The sequence below is a fragment of the Haliotis rufescens genome, unplaced genomic scaffold, assembly GCF_023055435.1.
Source record: "Haliotis rufescens isolate VD_foot unplaced genomic scaffold, xgHalRufe1.0.p SCAF_60, whole genome shotgun sequence".
NCBI classification, from domain to species: Eukaryota; Metazoa; Mollusca; class Gastropoda; order Lepetellida; family Haliotidae; genus Haliotis; species Haliotis rufescens.
In genome coordinates, this window is record NW_025964335.1 from 1,534,108 (window position 1) to 1,557,260 (window position 23,153).

The window sequence follows — 23,153 nt, forward strand, 5'->3', positions numbered from 1 at the left end:
CCACGCTCATCTGAAGAGTACGATTCCGAAATTCTCGCTCTCCACGTGTACAATAATGAGACAGATATGACGTCATCCCTCAATACAATGACGTCATCAATGGTCAAGACACCAATGACAACCAAACTCGCTAAAGAATGTTCATCTAAATATGAAACGTCAACGCCAGAGAATAATCAGTCTCGATTGTCTGCCGAAACAGGTTTAATATGGCGTGAAAGTCAAAACAGTGATGAAACATATGAATGGATCACTGAAAATCAGCGAAAAGAGTAAGCATGACTTGAAGCAATGTCTTCTTTAAAACAGTTATCAAATATTTATAATGCAAAAACAATAAGAACAAAACACTTTCCGGGCTTCAAATCTCATTTACCAACGTTTTTCAACCAATGCGTTTCAATCAGAATTTCCAATGCATATAAATCGGAATTTCTGTTCGGATTGGCAAAGTCAAAACAAAGTAATTTGCCCAAGAAGTTTAACTTAAGCTCCAGGTATATCGATGATCTTATATCGTTCAATAATCATCAAATAGCCAATTCCCTTCCACTGATTTACCCACCTGAACTAGACACAAAGGAGACCAGTGAGACCGCCTCATCTATTTCATATTTAGATCTCTGCATACAGATTCAGAATGACAAAACACTCTCAACAAGACTGTAAGACAAGAGAGTTGACTTCAACTTTCCAACAGTCAACTTTCCCTTCATGTCGAACAATATTCCAGCAGTTCCAGCCTTTGGTGTCTACATTTCAAGTCTTTTGAGATACAATCGAGCATGCTCTTTCTACCAGCAGTTGTTTGATCAAGTTTACAACATTCAAGGCCTCAGTAAAGCTTTCAAACTGTTTTATGGTAGACATGTGGTGGACATTTCCAAATTTGACGCATCGGTGACAAAAATTATGTCCGAGGCAATTACCTATTTTGACTTATACTACATGTTCGCGTGTTTTTCAGGTGAACAATTGACTCTCCTTTGCATGTGTTTGTGACGGGTGATATCGGTTGGGCGAGGACCTGGTATCAGCGATAGATCAGACCGGGTCTCTTGGTTAAGGTCGCGATGCACTGTTTCATAGAGCGGCATACGACTCTTCCTCAGTAGTTGTTTGATCAAGGCTTCAGCATTCAAGGTCTCAGTAAAGCTTTCAAAAAGTTTTATGGTAGACATGTGGAGGAAATTTCCAAATTTGACGCATCAGTGGCAATTCCCTATTTTGACATGTACCATATGTTCCCGTGTTTTTTTCAGGTGAACATTGACTTGCCTTTGCGTGTGTCTGTGACAACTAAGCTGTGGAGTCTTGTCCAACGTGAAGTGTGGGAGTGATTATTGTTTACCGACGCATCAGCAATCTTGCAGTTATTCGCGGAGAGAAATGTCTGTTATTCCTCTCCCACGTGAAGCGACATGACACTGTACATGAGCACATGAGAATGAGTTCAGTTGCGTTTTAGGGCGGTCGGGTAGCCTAGTGGTTAAAGCGTTCGCTCGTCACGCCGAAGACCCGGGTTCGATTCCCGACATGGGTACAATGTGTGAAGCCCATTTCTGGTGTCCCTCTCCGTGATATTGCTGGAATATTGCTAAAAGCGGCGTAAAACCATATTCACTCACTCACTCACTCAGTTGCGTTTTAAGCCTCTTTTAGCAATTCTCCAGCAATATCAAGACGGGGGACACCAGAAATAGGCTTCACAGATTGTACCAGTGAGGGGAAGCGAACCCGCGTCTTCGTGGAATGTCAGCGCTCTGACCAGGAGACTTCCGTCTAACCGTGAGACACTTGAATGATAAGAATATATTGCATCTCTGACGTTTATGAGGACAGCTTTACAGTAAACTACGGTTATAACGAACACGCTTATAACGAACTGACGGATATAACGAACTGACGGATATAACGAACTTACTTTTTGGGTCCCGACTATTTGCTTTAGTTATGCTGTATATATGCTTATAACGAACTACGGTTATAACGAACTAAAATTAGTAGTCCCTTTGAGTTCGTTATAACCGTACTTAACTGTATTTTTCTTTATCAAACTTATTGCCCCTCAATAATTTTCACGGGCTGTTCCCGTTGGAATCTTTCATCAGTAGGTCTGTTTCCTCTCTTGGAGATGAAGCCGTGGAATAAGGTGCTGAACAATCCTTGTCCAACGTCTTGGTGAGCTGCTTGGCAGCGTCATCCGCCATAGATGCCAGCCGCGAGCCCGTTACATCATCCTTGGTCTGAAACTTGGATCGGATGGCGAGATTGAACAAGCTTGGTCTTCGCCTCTTTGCTTCAGCTTCAAGCTGCTTTTGTCTTCCTACTCTCTTCCGCTCTCGTTCCAGTGCCGACTGGGTGTGGTGGTAGTACATCACGAAGTTGCTGACAAGGATCGGCACAGTGAACCCAATCATGAGCAATCCCGACACGGCCGTAATTGATCCTACAAGGTAACCCAGATTCGTCACCGGAAACATGTCACCATAACCGACGGTTGTCATGGTGATGAGCGCCCACCAGAACCCGTGAGGGATGCTGGTGAACGTGCTCCGGTCATCCGCAAAGTAGATGAGAGAAGAGTACACCAGCATCCCCACGAACAAGAACAGCAGCATCAGAAGCAGTTCTCTTAAGCTTGCCTTGAGTGTATAGAACAGGATATACAATCCTGGGATGTGACGCATGAGACGGAAAATACGGAAGATCCTTGTGACGCGCAGAACCGGAAGTACAGCAAGGGTGTCACGTGAGTAATAATTAGACGTGGACAGGCGATACAACGTCTCGGCGATATCCGGCGCTAGTGCTAAGATATCAATTATTGTCATTGGCAGAACGAAAAAGCTTCCTTTCTTTGGAGAAAACACGAATTTTGTTATAAACTCGAGCAGGAAATATACCGTACACACAACGTCAATGAAGAATAACGATGGATGGATCTGAACGTCCAGTTTACCGTCGCCTTCATCCTTGCTGTCTGCGACATTGACCGAGGATGAATTGTTGTTGCTGAAGCTGGCGTTCTGCGAGACGTACGTGTGGAAACTCTCATGTGTTTCTGCGCAGAATGAAAAGATGGAGAGGATGACAAACAGCATCGATACAGCGCCAATAACCTGCAAAACAAAGAAACAACGATGCTTAAAGCGAGTGAGTGAGTGAGTGAGTGACTGGGAGCGTGAGTAAGTGAGTAGGATACCGAGTGAGTGAGTGAGTTGGGTTTAACGCCGCTTTCAACAGTATTCCAGTTACATCGCGGCGTGTCAGCTTAATGTGGGAGGAAAGCCCGAAGTGATGCAGGTCTCAGACGTTTACCACTTCGGTGAAACCCAAGAGCACGGGTATGGTGCTGACAAACCTGGAAACATAATCGAACCGGGATTCAAACCCACAATCAAAGGTTTCTGCACAGCGAATCGTGGCGCCTTAGACGAGTGAGTGAGTGAGTGAGTGAGTGAGTGAGTGAGTGAGTGAGTGAGCGAGCAAGCGAGCTAGTTTAACGCCGTTTTCAACAGTATTTCAGTTGGCGATGTATTTATTTGGATTAACCCGGTGAAAAATTAATATTGTATGACTTGGTTGTATTCATTAACTACACAAGCGCTGAGACAGACAGTTATGTCTGGGAATGTAATCACGCGCAAGATCCGTATTGGCATTCAAATACTAGATTTCCCACTCCAATCGGGGGCCGCCTCCGAAGTCTAGTGCCCCAGGGGGGTACGGGAGTTCGATCCACGGTCGCGTCAGACCAAAATAGTTAAAATATGGTATTTGTTGTTACCCTGCCTGGCGCTCGGCATTAAGGGGCTAAAACAAGGACTGGTCGGCTCGGAGTCAGTATACTGTGTCTGAGATGGGTATTCATGTTAAACTGCGGCATGGTATCTCAGTGAGCTATCACAATAAACTCGGCATTTGTCCGGACTAGTACAAGCAGCCACACACACAAACACAAACACACACACACGTGCATGCACGTCGTTATATTATTGTAATAATCTGGAACGTGACGTTGAACCCAATTTCACCTTTCCTCACCGCTCCATCAGGTGATCACGTGAAAAAGGACGCTCTGATGAACACAATGGGTGCGTCGAGTATATCAAGGTGACACATGATAAATACAGTCAGCATCCCCGATTACCCGCTGGTTACGGACAGAGAATGGGGGTCAAGCGATGTCTCTAGCCAGGTCCCCTTTATCTGCTATTGAGGTTATTTTGTAGTGAGTGAATATTGTTTACAGCCGCATCAGCAGGTCATTCAGCAGGGAGTGCTGAAACTCACGAACCGTAATATGGACTTGACGCTATTAACCTCGTAAGGGCCCTCTAACTTCGTGGCGGGATTTTGTGTTGGAGCAGAAAACTTTTTCGGTCATCGTCATACAATAATTTTCAATGTATGGAGGAATTTACAAAAAAAATCATCAATATTGTGCCCCACTAGCTGGATAGCTGTGCACATCAGCAGGCCTATAGTGGTTGATGATGGGTATGGTTTTACGCCGCTTTTAGAAATATTCCAGCAATATCATGGCGGAGACAGCAGAAATGGGCTTCACACATTGTACCCATGTCGGGAATCGAATCCGGGTCTTCGGCGTGACGAGCGAACGCGTTAACCACTTGGCTACCCGACCGCCCCGCAGGGCTATCGAATGTGAAACGATAAGAGTACCAAAATGGGCGAGTGAATGCTGTTTTACGCCAAACATTATTCAAGGCAACCTGTAGGTAATCAAGTACCGACTAGACATGGATCCCGAATGGATAGGCAGCCATCTACGCTATCGTGTGTTTGTTTGTTTAACGACGCACTCATCAATATTCCATCTATATAACAGCGGTCTGTAAATAATCGAGTCTGGACCAGACAATCGAGTAATTGACATCATGAGCATCGATCCACGCAATTGGGATACGATGACATGCATCAACCAAGTCAGCGAACCTGATCCCGTTAGTCGCCTCTTACGACAAGCATAGTCGCCTTTTAAGGCAAGCGTGGGTTGTTGAAGACCCCGGATCTTCACGGGTCATCTTCGCTATCGTAGAACGACAATAAACAAACTGCTATGTCACAGAGACTGACCACCTGCTCTTACGAATTCTAGTGTTTATTTTCAGTAGGAAGGACATTTGGAACATGTACCCGGTACCATTCAAGTACATGGCAAGGCGGCACGGCTGACCCAGTCGTCTGGAGTGTCGCACTTCGCCGTGGAGAGTTGCGTCCCTTAGGCGTGCCAGACACCTTTAATCCATGACAATGATCTTGATTTGTCAGAACCATACCCGTGCTCATGGAATTCACAAAAATGGAGAACGTTTAATACGTACAGCACTTCGATCTTTTCTCTAACCTCTGCCACGGGATAACCGAGTGAGTGAATATGGTTTTATGCCGCGTTTAGCAATATTCCAGCAATATCACGGAGGAGGACACCAGAAATAAGCTTCACTCATGACAAATGAATACTAGTTAAAGCGGCCTTTCACATTCACATAAGTGAGTGTGTGAGTGAGTGAGTGAGTATGGTTTTACGCCGCTTTTAGCAATATTCCAGCAATATCACGGCGGGACATTCACATAAGTAAACTACGTTTATAACGACCACGCGTATAACGAACTTACTTTGTTGTCCCAAACATTTGCTGCAGTTGAGCTATATATGCTTATAACGAACTACGGTTATAACGAACTGAAATTGGAGGTCCCTTGAGTTCGTTATAACCGTAGTTTACTGTATAGCAAAGGTGGGGTTGCTGCGACCAAATATACGTCAGTTAAAACCAGACGGAATATATACTACTCAATTTTTGAAAGGGAAACTGAGATATTTCACACTGTTACAAAACTTAAAACAGAAGCTTAAGCGGATGTTAAAATACTTCTTATCATTTGAAATGATGCTGATAATGATAAGGTTATCCCTACCAAAATGTGAGCAGTATATGTTCGTATCACACAAACAAGTGTACGGGCTGGTATCTATAGGTTAAGATACACCTTCGCAAGATGGTATCACATACTGATTCATCCTTGACACATACTTATGGCGACAGGTAATATGTTTCATCAAAGGGTTCGCTCGGAATATGGGAGACGTGTAGGACCATTAGAGTGTGTGGTATGGCTGTAATTGACCGTGACTCTATAGTGGGGGAAGGGACAGGCACAGTTGCCACCCAAGGCACAGATACAGCTTTTACAATGACGGTTATTTGGCTATTCGCGGAAGGTTTTAGCGTAATTTTGTTGAAAATATATGACCGAACTAGAAAGCAGTAGCGCTGTCATACGTTTTCATTTAGTAGAGGACCGCCTCCGTGGTCTAGTGGTAGAGCGTCCGCCCGGAGAGCGGAAGGTCCAGGGTTCGATCCCGGGCCGCGTCATACAAAAAGACGTTAAAAGATTGTACTTGTTGTTACCCTGTCTGGCGCTCGGCATTAAGGGGCTAAAACAAGGACTGGTCGGCTCGGAGTCAGTATACTGTGTCTGAGTGGGGTACTCATGTTAAACTGCGGCATGGTATCTCAGTGAGCTAGCACTATTAATCGGCATCAGTCCGGACTAGTACAAGCAGCCACACACACACATACACGTGCATGCACGTCGCTATATAAGTGCAATAATCTTGGACGCGACGTTAAACCCAATTTCACCTCACCTCACCATCACCTCATTTAGTAGAGTCATATCACATATACCTTTCCTAAAGTTTGGGTAGGGGGCGTGGCGGATTTTTTTTCGAGCCAGTGAATTGTTTTTCAGTGTCCCAAAACATACATTTGTTTTTTTCTGAAAGGGGTGACAAAAAATATTTTGGAGGGACAACATAATATTTTTCAAAAACCCAGCATGTAAACTGAACGGGGTCTTTTCGTTTTCATTATTTTTCTTTTTTTGGGTGTGTGTGTAAAACTCCATAAACTTAAAAACATATTGAAGTCAATTCATATAAAGAAAAAGGTCAACAATAATAACTACTTGTACACAGATTGCCTGTTTTAATCATTAACACAAAAGGTTAGGTGTGGTGAAATGTGGTTTAATGTCGCGTTCAATTAAGACAAAAGAACATGCTGAAGGTAACGCTACAAAATATGTGACGGCGATCGGCGCAAAAGTGCACAAGCCCCGCCCACTCTTTTGTCATCCAATCAGGATACGGTAGTGTGTTATTGGGCGTGGCCTAACATAGGTTTCACTATTTTGGTTTAGGTTTATGAAAACATAAACGCCAAAACATTAGCCAACCTCTCACCAAATCGGGGCGGTCGGGTAGCCTTGAGGTTAAAGCGTTCGCTCATCACGTCGAAGACCCGGGTTCGATTCCCGACATGGGTTCAATGTGTGAAGCCAATTTCTGGTGTCTCCCGCCCTGATATTGTTGGAATATTGCTGAAAGCCGCGTAAAGCTCACACACTCACTCTCACCTAATCAATCAAAATACAAGAATACTTGAGGCTGACTCTGAAACACCATCATCAAATTTTGGGATTTCTAAGTGACACCAGGCGTGAACTTGTTAATCCCGGATGAGTATTAAAGATAGTCACCAAGCGCTCATTCTAAGCACTGCTTAATCCAAAACGAGGCTTACGTTATCGCGCGTTTTGGGTCACTTCGGGTTTTGTGACGTATATATGTCACGTGTTACCCAATATCTTCAAGCCGTTTGGTATCGATCGATAGCTTTCTTTAATTCTATCTTGAATCTGACATAGATTAAGGGGCTATGTTCACGGTCTGTGTTTTGGTCAGTCTAAGTTGTAATAAGACACGACCGCCTCCGTGGTCTTGTGGTAGAGCGTCCGCCCGGAGAGCGGAAGGTCCGGGGTTCGGTCCGGGCCGCGTCATACCAAAAGACGTTAAAAGATGGTACTTGTTGTTACCCTGTCTGGCGCTCGGCATTAAGGGGCTAAAACAAGGACTGGTCAGCTCGGAGTCAGTATACTGTGTCTGAGTGGGGTATTCATGTTAAACTACGGCATGGTATCTCAGTGAGCTAGCACTATAAATCGGCATCAGTCCGGACTAGTACAAGCAGCCACACAAAACACACACACGTACATGCACGTCGCTATATAAGTGCAATAATCTTGGACGCGACGTTAAACCCCATTTCACCTCACCTGTAATAAGAACCTCTTAATGATAGTTATAATGCACTCATTAGGTGGATGTTATAAATATATATAACCCTAGGTCAAGCATTTATGGTACTTACCCCAGATTAAGATAATATGAGACCACACAGGCCTATAATGTTAATCCATGTATATATAATCCCTTGTCAAATACAGTGGAGGTAAGGTAGCCAAAAGGGGACGTTTGAAGGAGCCGTTTATTCCTCAAGTGCCGGCAGCGAGAATGTTATAACAATAGATTAACGGTAGTTATGATTTGAAAAGCCAGGGGACTATCACAAAACCACGGAAGCCCGTTTGGGCAATATTTTTTTCTTTCTTAAAAATTCAAGATGCTTATTGGAAATATCACGATACTTATTTGAAATTTCAAGATACTACGTTGATTATTCATGATACTGTGTTGAAATTTCGGGACAATAGATTGATGCTTTAGCATTGTTAACGTATTTGAAAAATTTAAACCAGTATCTTGAATTTTAAACCAACATAATGAATTTTCAACATATTAGCTTGAACTTTCAACATTTCATCTTGAATTTTCAAGATAAATTTCAAACATGATATGCCCCTAATAGGTTTCCGTACAAATCCCTTAATTGTAAGATAAAATAATTAATGGAACTGTTCTCAGTGTTAAGTATCTGAGGGGCGGTCGGGTAGCCTGGTGGTCAAAGCATTCGCTCGTCAGGCCGAAGACCCGGGTTCGATCCCCGACATGGGTACAATGTGTGAAGCCCATTTCTGGTGTCCCCTGCCGTGATATTGCTGGAATATTGCTAAAAGCGGCGTAAAACCATACTCACTCACTCACACACTCACAAAGATGATATCAGTCGTGTCACTGATATTGAACGTCTACATAAAAAGGCATAGCCTTATGTCGTTAGTCAAATATGGCTGACATGTAGATTATAAGTGCCCACATTCTGTGACCGCCTCCGTGGTCTAGTGGTAGAGCGTCCGCCCGGAGAGCGGAAGGTCCGGGCTTCGTCACATCAAAAGACCTTAAAAGATGGTACTTGTTGTTACCCTGTCTGGCGCTCGGCATTAAGGGGCTAAAACAAGGACTGGTCGGCTCGGAGTCAGTATACTGTGTCTGTGTACGGTATTCACGTTAAACTGCGGCATGGTATCTCAGTGTGCTAGCACTATAAATCGGCATCAGTCCGGACAAGTACACACGCACACACACACACGTGCATGCACGTCGCTATATAAGTGCAATAATCTTGGACGCGACGTTAAACCCCATTTCACCTCACCTCACATATTCTGTTCCATGTTTGAATGTCAATTACGATTACGGATACTAGTTAATGTTTAATATTTTATTAAATCTTTATTTTATATATACATTTTTTATTATGAAACCGCCCTCGACTTTAATCTCCAAAAGGACTGACATCATCGATGGTCTCGGTCAAATACATGTGCCGTCGCTAAGAAAACCCCTCAAAGGGGTTAAGGACAAACTACACCATAACCTCACACCGAGGTATGACGTCATCGAATAACAGCGACCAACAATAGAGCCACAAATCCTGGATGACGTTCGACCTTGAACGTTACTGTTATGTAAGACTCGCGTTACAAATCTTATGACTTTATTCACGTGTAAACAATAGCGATTAAACCCCTTTCCATATTCATAAGAAATATAAGCCAAAAACAGTCTCTTTGAAAATTAACGAAACGTGTTTGGAAGACATTATATCATATCAAGCAATATTATGAACACAAAACGTCAAGGCCAGACAATAACCAGTCTCGATTAACTGCCGAAACAGTTTCCGTTGGCCTAAAGGCAGAATAGTGACATGACACCAGGTGTTCGCCAAAATGCCACTTCTCCTCACTCAAAGTGATGCTGTTGCAACCTGGGCCTTTGGGTGAGTGAGTGAGTGAGTATGGTTTTACGCCGCTTTTAGCAATATTCCAGCAATATCACGGCGGGGGACACCAAAAATGGGCTTCACACATTATACCAATGTCGGGAATCGAACCCGGGTCTTCGGCGCGACGAGCGAATGCTTTAACCACTAGGCTACCCGACCGCCCCTCCTGGGCCTTTGGACTATATTACGTGATGAATAAATAAATATAAACAAATAAATGATAAGCGATAAAACCTTTTTCATAATCCTAAGAAATTGTGTCTGAAAGTGAGTGAGTGAGTATGGTTTTCGCCGCTTTTAGCAATATTCCAGCAATATCATGGCGGGGGACACCAGAAATGGGCTTCACACATTGTACCCATGTCGGGAATCGAACCCGGGTCTTCGGCGTGACGAGCGAACGCTTTAACCACCAGGCTACCCGACCGCCCCGTGTCTAAAAGAGTCCAGTGTACGATTCCATCTAAATCAGTTATATTGATATCCTACTTTTATAGGTATCGCCATTACATATCATGGTGACGTCAGGATAAATGAATCTGATTCTGACACTTCCCTTAATTTATGCCCTAAATTAGATAGTCCATAAAATATGTTCCTGGTGTCAAGTGGTGATTTATGTTCAACGTTATAATTGTGCTAACCTTCCGCATTTCATTTTATTCATTCTCGTAAATATCGTCCTTCTTAAGAGTGAGTGAGTGAGTGAGGTGGGTTTAACGCCGCTTTTAACATTATTACAGTTATATCAGCGTGTCAGCTTAATGTGGGAGGAAAGTGATGCAGGTCTCAGACGTTTACCACTTCGGTGAAACCCACGAGCACGGGTATGTTGCTGACAAACCTAGAAACATAATTTGGGCGAACCGGAATTCGAACCCACAATCATAGGTTTCTGGCGTGCCCCCGTCCTTCTTAAGGTGATTTAGCTTTGACTCGGTGGTTACAACAACATTTAATTGCAAAAGTGATTGCAGCACAAGGGGTGAGTTATTTGGGATTTAGCGCCGCTTTGAACAGTATTCCAGTTATATCAAGGCGTGTCAGCTTAATATGGGAAGAAAGCCTGAATTGATGCCACGAACCGGGTATGACGCTGACAAACCTAGAAACATAATCGGGGCGAACCGGGATTCGAACTCAAGTTCATAGGTTTCTGGCGTGACCAAGGGATAAAGAGTTAATAGTAAGTCTATTGTAAAACAGAAAGTCAGTTCACATTTATCTTCTCTCCAAATTCCTGCGCAGATCAAATAAAGAATTTAAATAACCAGAGATTTGATTTTATAAATTTGTAAATTTGAAATTTACATTTGAACGTAGAATTTGACTGATTTCCATAATACTTAAAATTGTAATTATGAACATGTGCAAATTACTTTTGACACTTGGAAATAAAAAAAATCTTATCCTGCTATGGACCGTAAAGTACATTTTGATGAATCGCCGTATCACGAAGGAAGCCATCGTGCGATACCCATAGACTTTCAGACCCACAGAAACACGTGACCTAAACATGTTACAGTGGTATGTTGATTGCGTGTCATCGTACCCAAGAGGGCTGGATGTTGCTTATGAAATAATCATTGGATTGTCTGGCCTAGACTCGATTATTAAAACGCCAAAGTCATGCAGCGAGAATATTGCTGAAAGCGGCGTTAAACAACAAAAAATAAATACTATTTACCCTGGCCCATCCGGAAACTCGTGGGTTGTTCATGAGAGTCCATCCACGTTGGCAGAACTTCTTCCACTGAGACGTTGGTCTCTTGTTGCTCTCGCCAACGTGCCCCAGCGTCCCCTTCCTGTCCTTCTCCAACTTCCTCAACGCCTCCAACGTCGTCGTCCACGAGTTGTAGTTCGTCCAGCAACACTCCTCAATCTCATCCTCCTCCACGCCCCAAAATGCCAGTTCGTTCTTGATAGAAGCCCCACAAAGCCAGGCAGGGAGATGCAGCTCCCCCGTGCGGAGGTAGTTCAATATCGCCTTGAAAACATCAGGCTCCCGGTCAAAGAAGTAGTCCTTCCTATCCTCCCTGTAATGCTTCTTCAGAAAGTCTTCATCCCCTAGAGGACTGAAGGGGAGACGGTTTAAGGTGGACCTGTATGTTTCAAACTGGGATCCACCGACATTAAAAGTAATGGTTTCATTAGAGGTTCCAACGTTGATGGTAATCTTTTTGTTTCCTTTGTTTATCCTCGCTCCGGGCATTAAAGCGTGGAGGACGTGTTCACTGTCCTTCTCCCTCCCTTTAAACATCTTGGATGGATGAGAATCTATTTCAAATTTACGTCTCTAGAAAACAATCACATGGTAAGACGTCGTGAAGGTGATTGATGTGCTGTGGGCGACTCCTGACGCCTCGTCTGCGGCGCACCTCTTGAAGTATCGGATACTCACCTGTATGAATGCATACGTTTGTTGGTGAATATGTCAACGGTAGGTTCTGCCCTACAATGGGCATACAAACATCAAATAAAATGTTATTTAATGCCCACAATTCACGGATGGTGTCTCTTAAAAGCGAAGGTAGTTCAAGGTTGGTCAGAGAGATTAATATCGGGTAAGATCGGTGATGTGTCGTGAAACGCAGAAAATAATAACTCGACATCACAGGCCACACTGAACCTTTCTCCAAACGAAGCGGAACGATATCATGAATCACAATTATATACTCCACTCTACTTTAGATTAAGGTAAAGTCATTTATGGCCCTCGGACGTTGCCATACATGTATTAACATATAGGCAGAGTTCGGGTCGTACTGTTCACATCCCCATGTCCGAAATTAACATAACCCATGCGGTAAAGCCGTGTTCAATTGTCGCATAAAGGTACATAGACAATTCATGAGCACTCATTTCCCTGTGCGGAGTCAGGATGTCGGGAGAAGATCAAAGTTGATGTAAACATTTACTGTGAGTCTATGTACACACAGACACACACAGACACACAGACACACACACATGTCATATCCCAGCATGGAGTCCACCTGTACGTCTCGGTTCAATATTTTGTTGAAGCGAGGAGGGTGATCTGAGGTCAACTGTTTCAGCGTGTTTCCACGGGTTACGAGTCCCACTGGTAGAAAAGAGGCGCTGATCCAGCGGATATAGCTGTATGCTTTATTATGAAGTCATCCGGTGGATTATCCCGAGACGTCACACGCTTCACTGGTTTCCAAACGGCGGCTCATGCTATGGGAGATTCAGCCAACTGAAAGAGAAAAATTGTAAACTGTTAAAATAGATTTTTGCTTCTCATCATTAACCGACCTAAGCTTTTTAATGTTTATTTATATTAAGTTCGGCGCCGGTTCCACATTTTGAGGGTTATTACTCATTCTGAAGTTGCACTTTTAATGAACCCGTTATGAGCTGTTTGTCATTTAAAGGTCACATGTACCGTGGTCTAGTGGTAGAACGTCTGCTCGGAGAGGGGGAAGTCGCGTCACACCAAAAGACGTTAAAAGATGGTGTTTGTTGTTACCCTACCTGGCGCTCGGTATTAAGAAAGCAAAGACAAGGATTTATAGCGCTAGCTCACTGCGATGCCACGCCACAGTTTAATATGAATACCCATTCAGACACAGTATACTGATTCCGACCCGACCAGTCCTTGTCTTAGCCCCTTAATGCCGAGCGCCAGTTTAACATGAATACGCCACTCAGACACAGTGTACTGACTCCGAACCGACCAGTCATTGTCTTAGCCCCTTAATGCCGAGCGCCAGTTTAACATGAATACCCCACTCAGACACAGTATACTGACTCGAGCCGACCAGTCATTGTTTTTGCCGAGCGCCAGGCAGGGTAACAACAAGTACCATCTTTTAACGTTTTGGTATTCAGGTATAATATGTGGAGACACCTGGACGGTTGGTGGCAGACAGTCGGCATATGGGTGGCAGTGAGCAAGCTGGACATCTGCGAGTTTCTATGGCCACGGTGCTGCCCCACTCGGAAACACATGTTACATGTGGTCTCCTTAGACAACTAGCATATTGAAATATGCATGCCTTCACCCAGCAGTAAACGGGTACCCGGTAGGATGAGATGGTTGTGTGAATTTAGTTTAAGTCGTATACAGGGAGTTGGAATATAACTTAAATACCGGGGTATTAATTTTGTAGCGCAATTTTGTATATCATTCCTTATTTATAAATTTGTAATTATTTTATTCTATGGATTAAAATTTTGAAAGATTTATCATCATCATCATCATCATCATCGTCGTCGTCGTCGTCGTCGTCATCATCATCATCATCATCATCATCATTATTATTATTATTATTATTATTATTATTATTATTATTATTCCCGGAAAGATAATACCATCATAACTCCTGTACATCGTTCAGGAGTCACAATGTGCTGCTATGACCTCGAACTGTTATTGCCGGTGTAAAAGAACTCTAGGAGCCAGTGTGCGTTACGTCAAAGACAAATAGGACATTCACCTATTAAATGTCTTGGTGTGTTGACGACTGGGACGGGCAACCCGATGCGGGTTGATCTGAAGTCGAGAAAAATGCTTTTAAAGTTCGTCGAAGAAAATATATTATGAATGCCACATTGTCAAAAATCTTACTAAACCCGGTTAACAATGATGTTCACGCATATCCGAGCAGCCGGCAAGTGCACGTTGACTCGCGGAGAGCAGATACATGCGGGTAACCGCCCTCTTCTCTCTTGCAATGCTTACGGACGTTTTACAACATAACAACCTACACGTAGCTCCTGATGCGTTGATCCGTGTATAATGTATGTATATGTATACTGAACCAAAAAGGTTTATTATCATGAATTTATTTTTGGAGTGAACACTGTGCCCGGTGCACTCACTTTTTCATGAGAATATAAATCATTTTCATTCGAAGGTGTACCAGTCGTGGATGTTGATTTTGTGAAACGCTCTCTGATTGGACTATCGATATGTGCGATTGTCCAATGATATTTAGCACAGGAAAGTGGGCTTAATGTCGCAAGGGTGGAAACAAAGCTTTGATAAAAAGGCTAGTTGACGCTATTGCCTCGGGAAGATAGATAGATAGATAGATAGATAGATAGATAGATAGATAGATAGATAGATAGATAGATAGATAGATAGATAGATAGATAGATAGATAGATAGATAGATCCTGTGCCCTGTGTTCCATGGGCGGTGGGGTAGCCTTGTGGCTAAAGTGTTCGCTCGTCACGCCAAAGGTCCGGGTTATTTCCCCACATGGGTACAACGTGTGAAGTCCAGTTCTAGTGTGCCCTGCCGTGGTATTGCCGGAAGATTGCTAAAAGCGACGTAAAACCATATTATCTCACTCATTCGCTATGACAACTTCGTTTGGAACGTAACGTCACCAATTCCATCTCTTGTCAGATCCCCCTGGAACATCATTGTAACGTGATCGGTCTTAGTCCGGTCAATATAGTGTCAAATCCTACCAAACCAACCACAAATTACAACAGAAATGATTTCTCCTGTTTAATGTTCAGAAGGCAGCCCCTCACAACATAGTTAAAATCTAGGAAAATCTAAGTTGGGAAAAATTGTTTAGTTTGGGTTTGATCTTTTGGGGTAAATCAATGTAAAATAAGGCCCGAAAACTTAATGTTTCATTTTTCGTTTAATCATATCAAGTTAGATATCAAAAGAAAGCTGGCATCACATGCAGTCCTTTTGTATCTATAGTTTGTATCTATTTTGCATGTCTTGTTTGAACTGCCAACAGCCTGAGGCATTTGAAGTGAACTGTGATGTGCATACCTGTGACAATGCATGTATGTGCTGCATTGATAACTAAATGGTTTGTTTCGGTCAGCATATGACGGTTTAATGCTGTTTGGAACATGATAGATTACTATTATTGAAAGCTGAAAAGAGATTTTTGCTGATTTGTCTGAACCAAAACAAGACAAAATATGGAAAGGTAGAATATAATGAAGCATGTATTAGTAGCTTTCATTTGATATGTAACATAGTTAACTTTGAGTAAATAAAAAAAATTGAATATATTTATTTTTTCTATGAAAATGCTATACAGTAAACTACGGTTATAACGAACTCAAAGGGACTACTAATGTTAGTTCGTTATAACCGTAGTTCGTTATAAGTACATATACGGCATGACTACAGCAAGTAGTCGGGGCCAAAAAGTAAATTCGTTATATCCGTCAGTTCGTTATAAGCGTGTTCGTTATAACCGTAGTTTACTGTAGTAAAGATGACTGAATTTGAAAATGTTCCCCCACTTAGATTTTTCTAAATTTTTGATATGATGTTAAGGAGAGCTTGATAAATATGAATCAACTAAAAACATTCCTGTTGCAATTTGTGGTGGGTCTATCGTTATTTTGACCGAACTATCTCTATTTCTAGCGTCGTTTCTTTCGAATCGGCCTCAAACCGACGCTTTGGTAGCGACTGGGTCCAGTGTATTTATCTTAATGGAACGAATAAATTAAAAACTGGACAATGAAGGACGGATGGTAATTTGCTCAGTAGAAAATGCATGTACTGCATATATTGCACAGCGAATTACCGTATTCGACATAATAAGCGCCCAGGGCGCTCTCAAAGTTAGAAATAGGGTGCTCTTATTAGAATATTATTTTGGTGAAAAACAACAGAGTTGAAAGATCGTAAATTTCGTGGTTTATGCTAACAGCCTGAAATGTTTATATACGACAGATATATTTTTTCCAGAATTTAATTTCCCATAACTATGAATGCATATAACATGCGTATTATACACGAATAAATAAGTCCTGTGTACATTGATCAATCGGAAGGGGTGCTTACTGGGATTGTACGCAAGCCATATATTAGAAAATATCGTAGTTGGCGCTTATTAGAGCGGGGCGCTTATTACGTCGAATACGGTACATCATGTTTGGGGCGGCGGTGTAGCCTAGTGGTGAATGGCCCCGCCCATTTCCCCACATGGGTACAATGTGTATAGCCCATTTCCCCACATGGGTACAATGTGTATAGCCCTGGTCTCCCCGCTGAGACATCGCTGGAATGTTGCTAAAAGCGGCGTAAAACCATATCCACACACTGACATGCTGTTTCGTTAAGTGAGAGAGTTAGTTTGGTTTAAAGCCGATTTTTACAGTATTTTAACGGATCATTTGATGTGGGAGGAAAGCCCGAAGTGAAGAAAACGTTATACGGTAAACATTTTTTTAGATCCAGGAGCACGGGCCTAAAAAACATTATGAGGGCAAACTGGGATTCGAAGCCACGGTCACAGGTTCCTGGCGAGCCCAGGGGACGCAACTCTGACAGGAATTCCGGGGCCGCCCCTGACCTATTTTTTAAACATGAAACATCACGCGACAAGATCTCACGTATAAATATATTCAAAAACACCAACCATTAAGCGTTTTGTGGACTGCATGACATCTGAGCGTCTTCAATACACACCAGCTTCCGTTGTACGTCACACAACACATAATTGAGCACGCTCTATTTTCCGTATTGTATCTACCGGGAGCTTAACATACCCGACGCCGTCATCAAGGTCACGTGCATGTGTTGAAGATTGTAAACACGTTATTCAAGTTATAAATAGTTTCGCGAACCCTTACATTGCTTTGGTGAAGTGTCAATAAACTCATAAACTTTCAAAGATCACAGAATTTGAGAGAAAGGCACATTATATGATACACCAGGGCCCACTTGCACAAAGCGATCTTAGCGCTAAGATGATCTTAACTCCCATACTTTAACATAGGCTTACAATAGTCGTAGCGCTAAGATCGCTTTGTGCAAGTGGGCCCAGGTCAAGTTGGTTTCAAGGATTTGGTGACGCTACGCTGCACTATCTGGGTATTCAAAACGTCAACGCTAAACAATTATCAGCTCGAATATCAGACTCCATTCGGTGTAAAAGGCAAAATAGTGAAGAAAAATTATATGAGTGCATGTGAGTTGGGTTTAACGCCGCTTTTAACAGTATTCCAGTTATATCACGGCGTGTCAGTTTAATGTGGGAGGAAAGCCCGAAGTGATGTAGGTCTCAGACGTTTACCACTTCGGCGAAACCCACGAGCACGGGTATGGTGTTGACAAACCTAGAAACATAATTGGGGCGAACCAGGATTCGAACCCACAATCATAGGTTTCTGGCGTTCCCAAGGGACGCAACTCTGCACAGCGAAAAATTATATGAATGGATCACTGAAAATCAGTGATGACACCTGGGATGGCGTGTCCTGCTCTTCCGGTAGCACACGCTATTATTGGGCGATGGGGTGGTAAAAGCGGTCGCTCGTCACGCCGAAGGCCTGGGTTAATTTCTGACACGGTACAATGTCTGAAGCCAATTTCTGGTGCCCCCTGCATGACGGTGTGGGAGTTGAAATACAAACACAGTGTTCAGGATTTTCTGTGTGACAATTAGATGTTTCGTTGCGCTTAACACATCGTTTTGCATAATTATATGTATATAGATACGCTACTTCAACTGCTACGAGGGGGCACGGGTGGCCCAGTCGTCTAAGGCGCCGCGATTCGCTATGCAGAGTTGCGTCCCTTGGGCACGCCAGAAACCTATGATTGTGGGTTCGAATCCCGGTTCGCCCCAATTATGTTTCTAGGTTTGTCAGCACCATACCCGAGCGCGTGGGTTTCACCGAAGTGGTAAACGCCGCGATAAAACTGGAATAATGTTAAAAGCGGCGTTATACCAAACTAACTAACTAACTAACTCACTAACTCACTCACTCACTCACTCATTCACTCAACTGCTACGAAGAGGTACATGATCATATATCTTTATACATCAATGTGATCGTATTGTTACCTCTCGGCAGGGCTTCGATGACAATATCTGGAGCCGTACAACCAATGTAAACATAGGATAACTACGAAATGGAATAATTTATTTTACGTTTTATGATATTTCTTTATGGAAGTTAACCAGTTAATGACATATCTTCATCTATGTGTTTAAGTTATTAAAATATGAAACAGGTGAAAATATATGTAATTTGTTGAATGAGCTGTGTAAGATGTGACGAACCGTCACATGTCGCTAGCCTGTGGCAGAGGTACTAGGTTGGTCATACGAGTGGTATACTGCATGTTAACTGAGTGACCAATGTTAATAATGATAACATAACAAGCAAGTGACGTCAGATTATATATTCTGACGTCATGAAGTCTGCTTAGTCGACTTGTGGGTTTTACTAGACAGCGGCTGGCCAGTCAGTAAACTGGTTCCACCGGTGGTACGCGACGCCACGGCCAAAAAAGTGGTACAAATCTGTACCATATCCGGTTACATAGGTGCGCATGCGTAACATCCAAGAGGCTATTATTTGAATGCCATTAAACATGGAGACATGCGTTCATCTCGAATCCTGCTTCGAGCGAGAATAATTACAACAAACCAGTGAATGCCTTGCTTAGTATCGTCCAATCGAGGCCTACGACAAATCGACCGCCGCCGGTCTATCGGGTAGATGAGGAATGATAATCTGTCAAACCAATCGGATCGGTTGTATTGGTAATATACTTTATCATATAATGCGTAGGTTTCTCGGCATTAGGCTCGCCAAGGCTCGCTAAATACAATGTTTATTCCTAACACACTCGCGCGATAACCTCTATTTATCACCCACAACTCGCGTCCATGGTAGATATCGTTTCAGTGATACCGCTTCAATGAATTGTCATCGTTATCATGACGTCACAATCAAATGACATCACTAGACTTTCTGAAGCTGGTTAGCTGTACTTGTTACACTCAGGACTCGGATTAGTTCTGTTTACAAACTGAAAACGTTGGAGGAATGATCTTGAAGGATAAATAAAATGTCACCCTCGTGTCTTTTTACATCAAAGCAAACTCGGGTATGATTACGTCATACATTGTTTCATGACGTCATTGCATTCGAGAGTAACGCCATGTCCTTTTCAAACACAATTATAATAATTATTATTATTATTTACAGATTAAAATTAAAAATGCTGCAAAGAGTGTTTGGGTGATCCTGGCACAGTCAGGCTATTATTATTATTATTATTATTATTATTATTATTATTATTATTATTATCATCATTGTTATTGTTGTTGTTGCTGTTGTTGGACGCCGCGATATAACTGGAATACTGATAAAAGCGGCGTTAAACCCAACTCACCCACTCACTCACTCATTATTGTTGGCATCGTTGTCGTTTTTGTGTTGTTATATTTCATTTACTCATGCAGCCGCCAAATATAGCTTGTATAAAAATTCAATTGTGACCGAGTGATCCATATAGTCACATTTTTCGACAAGCATAGGTTGCGAGGGATGTGTTCTAGCCAAGAGTCCCTACAGACGGTAACATGCTTTAGGGTGGACTTGTGAGTGTAGCGTTCTCCGCCAGTCGGTTTTCATTTCCTATACGGGTACAATTTGAATACAGCTTGAATGTCACTCACTCACTCACTCACTCACTTACAGAACGTTAATATATTTACCCAAACAACCAACCAACCACTAACTCACTCACTCACTCACTTACAGAACGTTAATATATTTAACCAAACAACCAACCAACCACTAACTCACTCACTCACTCACTTATAGAACGTTAATATATTTAACCAACCACTCACTCACTCACTCACTCACTTACAGAACGTTAATATATTTAACCAACCAACCAACCAACCAACCAACCACTCACTCACTTACAGAACGTTAATATATTTAACCAAACAACCAACCAACCACTAACTCACTCACTCACTCACTTACAGAACGTTAATATATTTAACAAACCAACCACTCACTCACTCACTCACTTACAGAACGTTAATATATTTAACCAAACAACCAACCAACCAACCAACCACTCACTCACTTACAGAACGTTAATATATTTAACCAAACAACCAACCAACCACTAACTCACTCACTCACTCACTTACAGAACGTTAATATATTTAACCAACCAACCACTCACTCACTTACAGAACGTTAATATATTTGACGTACCGTAGAATTCATTTTTCCCAAACAAACTTTTAACAATATGAGCATGTGTCTAAAGAATATCTCAGAGTTTCAGTCTGCTCTGCGTCAACCTGGGTTTAAAGCGGTGCAGAAAGACTCGGGTGTAGGAGAAGGCTGCTGCGTATCTCCGTCTCCTTTAATGTTTGCCACGCACACTTCATGAGTTAAAAAGTTCAAAGAAATCGCCTTCAGCCTCGTTGACACCTGCCATGCCGCGCGACTGGCTGTGCAGTCTTCCCTCTGTCAACCCTGCTTATCTTCGCAGACCTTCCCGTTAAGCGACTCAATCATTCGGATGTGTCAAATGGATTCGCACACTTTTATTACTTACACCAACGTATCAATAGTCTTGAGGAGAGTGATATTTGTTTACATTCGACATTTTCTTATGAAAAGGTAAGCATATCCTGACCCGCAAACACATGCAAAGGCAAGTCAATTGTTCACCTAAAAAAAAAGACATTTTTGTCACAGAATGCGTCGAATTTGGAATATTTCTTCACATGTCTACCATAAAACGTTTGGAATACTTTACTGTGGCCTTGAATATTGTAACCCTAATCAAAGGACACATTATTTTCAGCAAATAATTTAATTCTTATTTTAAAATATGATGCAAAATTATTTTTTAAACATAAATTGTCAAAGCAAGTCTAGATTATCCACTGAAAAAGATTCCATTTGGCGCAGATCCTACCCTAGAATACTAAATGTTCAGTCTCATAGAACGCACAGAGATACGTCAGAATTTACAGGAATACGTCTAACTACCGACCTTAATGATACGAATCCTCCAACAAATGTTGCACCTCCATGACATATTCACTGCACTATGTGTTTTAGCCTAGCCTGTGCAGTACGACAACAACGTGCTCCCGTAACAAGGACAAAACCCAACCCTACATCTACTTTAGACAGGAATACATTACGCACATGTCAGTCATTCGGCTCGTTAGACATCCAGCGGGCGTTGCACATATCACAATACCTTCCGCTCCCCTGCATGGGTCTAGTTTATCAAACAGCCCGAGTTTCATATAACAGTAAACGCTATTACTCCGTTTGACATTACTGATGTCCTTTTTGTCAATGTGCATGTCATATTTGATTTATAACATCACTAATACTCCATGCTGAATAGAATAGCCTCGGACACGTGTTCATTAAAAAGAAAGATAAATGAGGATGTGTTATGTTAACGGTATATGGAAGCCGGTGATGCAGGTCTCAAACATTCCCCACATGGGTGGTAAGTGGTAGTAGGCTGATAAACTCATACAGTAAACTACGGTTAAAACGAACACGCTTATAACGAACTGGCGGATATAACGAACTTACTTTTTGGTCCCGACTATTTGCTGTAGTTATGCTGTATTATGTTTATAACAAACTACGGTTATAACGAACTATAATTAGTAGTCCCTTCGAGTTCGTTATAACCGTAGTTTACTGTACATATAATCTGGGCGAATGCGACCTTCGAACCCATGGTGTGATTGGGTGTTTACGTTATTGTGACATGGTTTGTACCCATGTTGAAACCAAACATACATAAAGTGTCATGGTGACTCACCTGTGTGCACCCTGGAGGATGATAGATGTATGGACTTTGTGTCACGTTTCACGCACTTTGTCTTCTGGAAGCTGGCAGTGATTTGTCTCCATGGGGACTTGACTTGACTGTCGAGCTCCGCACACTCCCCACAGCCCGTGGTGGTGTTCGGCAAGGTTATAACTTAAGTCCGTCTTTATTACGTCTTTTCCCGCGTGGGCTCAGCGTCTCCCGTGAGCCATTCACACGCTATCACGGATAGAAAGGCGAGATACTCTTTCACAAACTCTTCCACCCTCGTTCCTCGGGTTACTAACAGATTAGAATGCAGGTATTCTTCAGTTGAATCGTCAATAAATCATTGTAACAATACGCATGCAAATAAGACGACATGAGGTGGATTACTGGACACGAAATGAATTTCTAAACACATGCAGTGGGTAATCTTATGGTTTAACAGTGCAAATATGATGTGTGATGCTGAATTCATCGTGTAGTCATTGCAAGGAGAGTGGTGACACAAATAG

At 42.5% G+C, this 23,153-nt stretch overlaps 1 protein-coding gene across 2 annotated transcripts; it reads right to left on the reverse strand.

Annotated features, from left to right (window-relative positions):
* Positions 1 to 889: 889 nt before the first annotated feature.
* LOC124140778 (potassium voltage-gated channel protein Shaw-like) lies at positions 890 to 23,153 on the reverse strand. 2 transcript variants are annotated; one of them, XM_046508524.2, is made up of 3 exons: positions 22,648 to 23,153; positions 11,752 to 13,281; positions 890 to 3,122 (listed from the first exon to the last, which is right to left on the reverse strand). In XM_046508524.2, the coding sequence occupies exons 2-3, from the start codon at positions 12,322 to 12,324 to the stop codon at positions 2,079 to 2,081; spliced, it is 1,617 nt and encodes a 538-aa protein (XP_046364480.1). In that variant the 5' UTR covers positions 12,325 to 13,281; positions 22,648 to 23,153; the 3' UTR covers positions 890 to 2,078. The 2 variants fall into 2 exon arrangements, with proteins under 2 accessions (XP_046364480.1, XP_046364479.1); XM_046508523.2 differs by lacking the exon at positions 22,648 to 23,153 and adding an exon at positions 21,850 to 21,985.

Coding starts and splice junctions, on each gene's coding strand:
- LOC124140778 (XM_046508524.2), bottom strand. CDS start 12,324: ATGTTTAAAGGGAGGGAGAAGGACAGTGAACACGTCCTCCACGCTTTA. Junction 3,123..11,751: donor GAGTTTCCGGATGGGCCAGG/GTAAATAGTATT, acceptor TTTGTTTTGCAG/GTTATTGGCGCTGTATCGAT.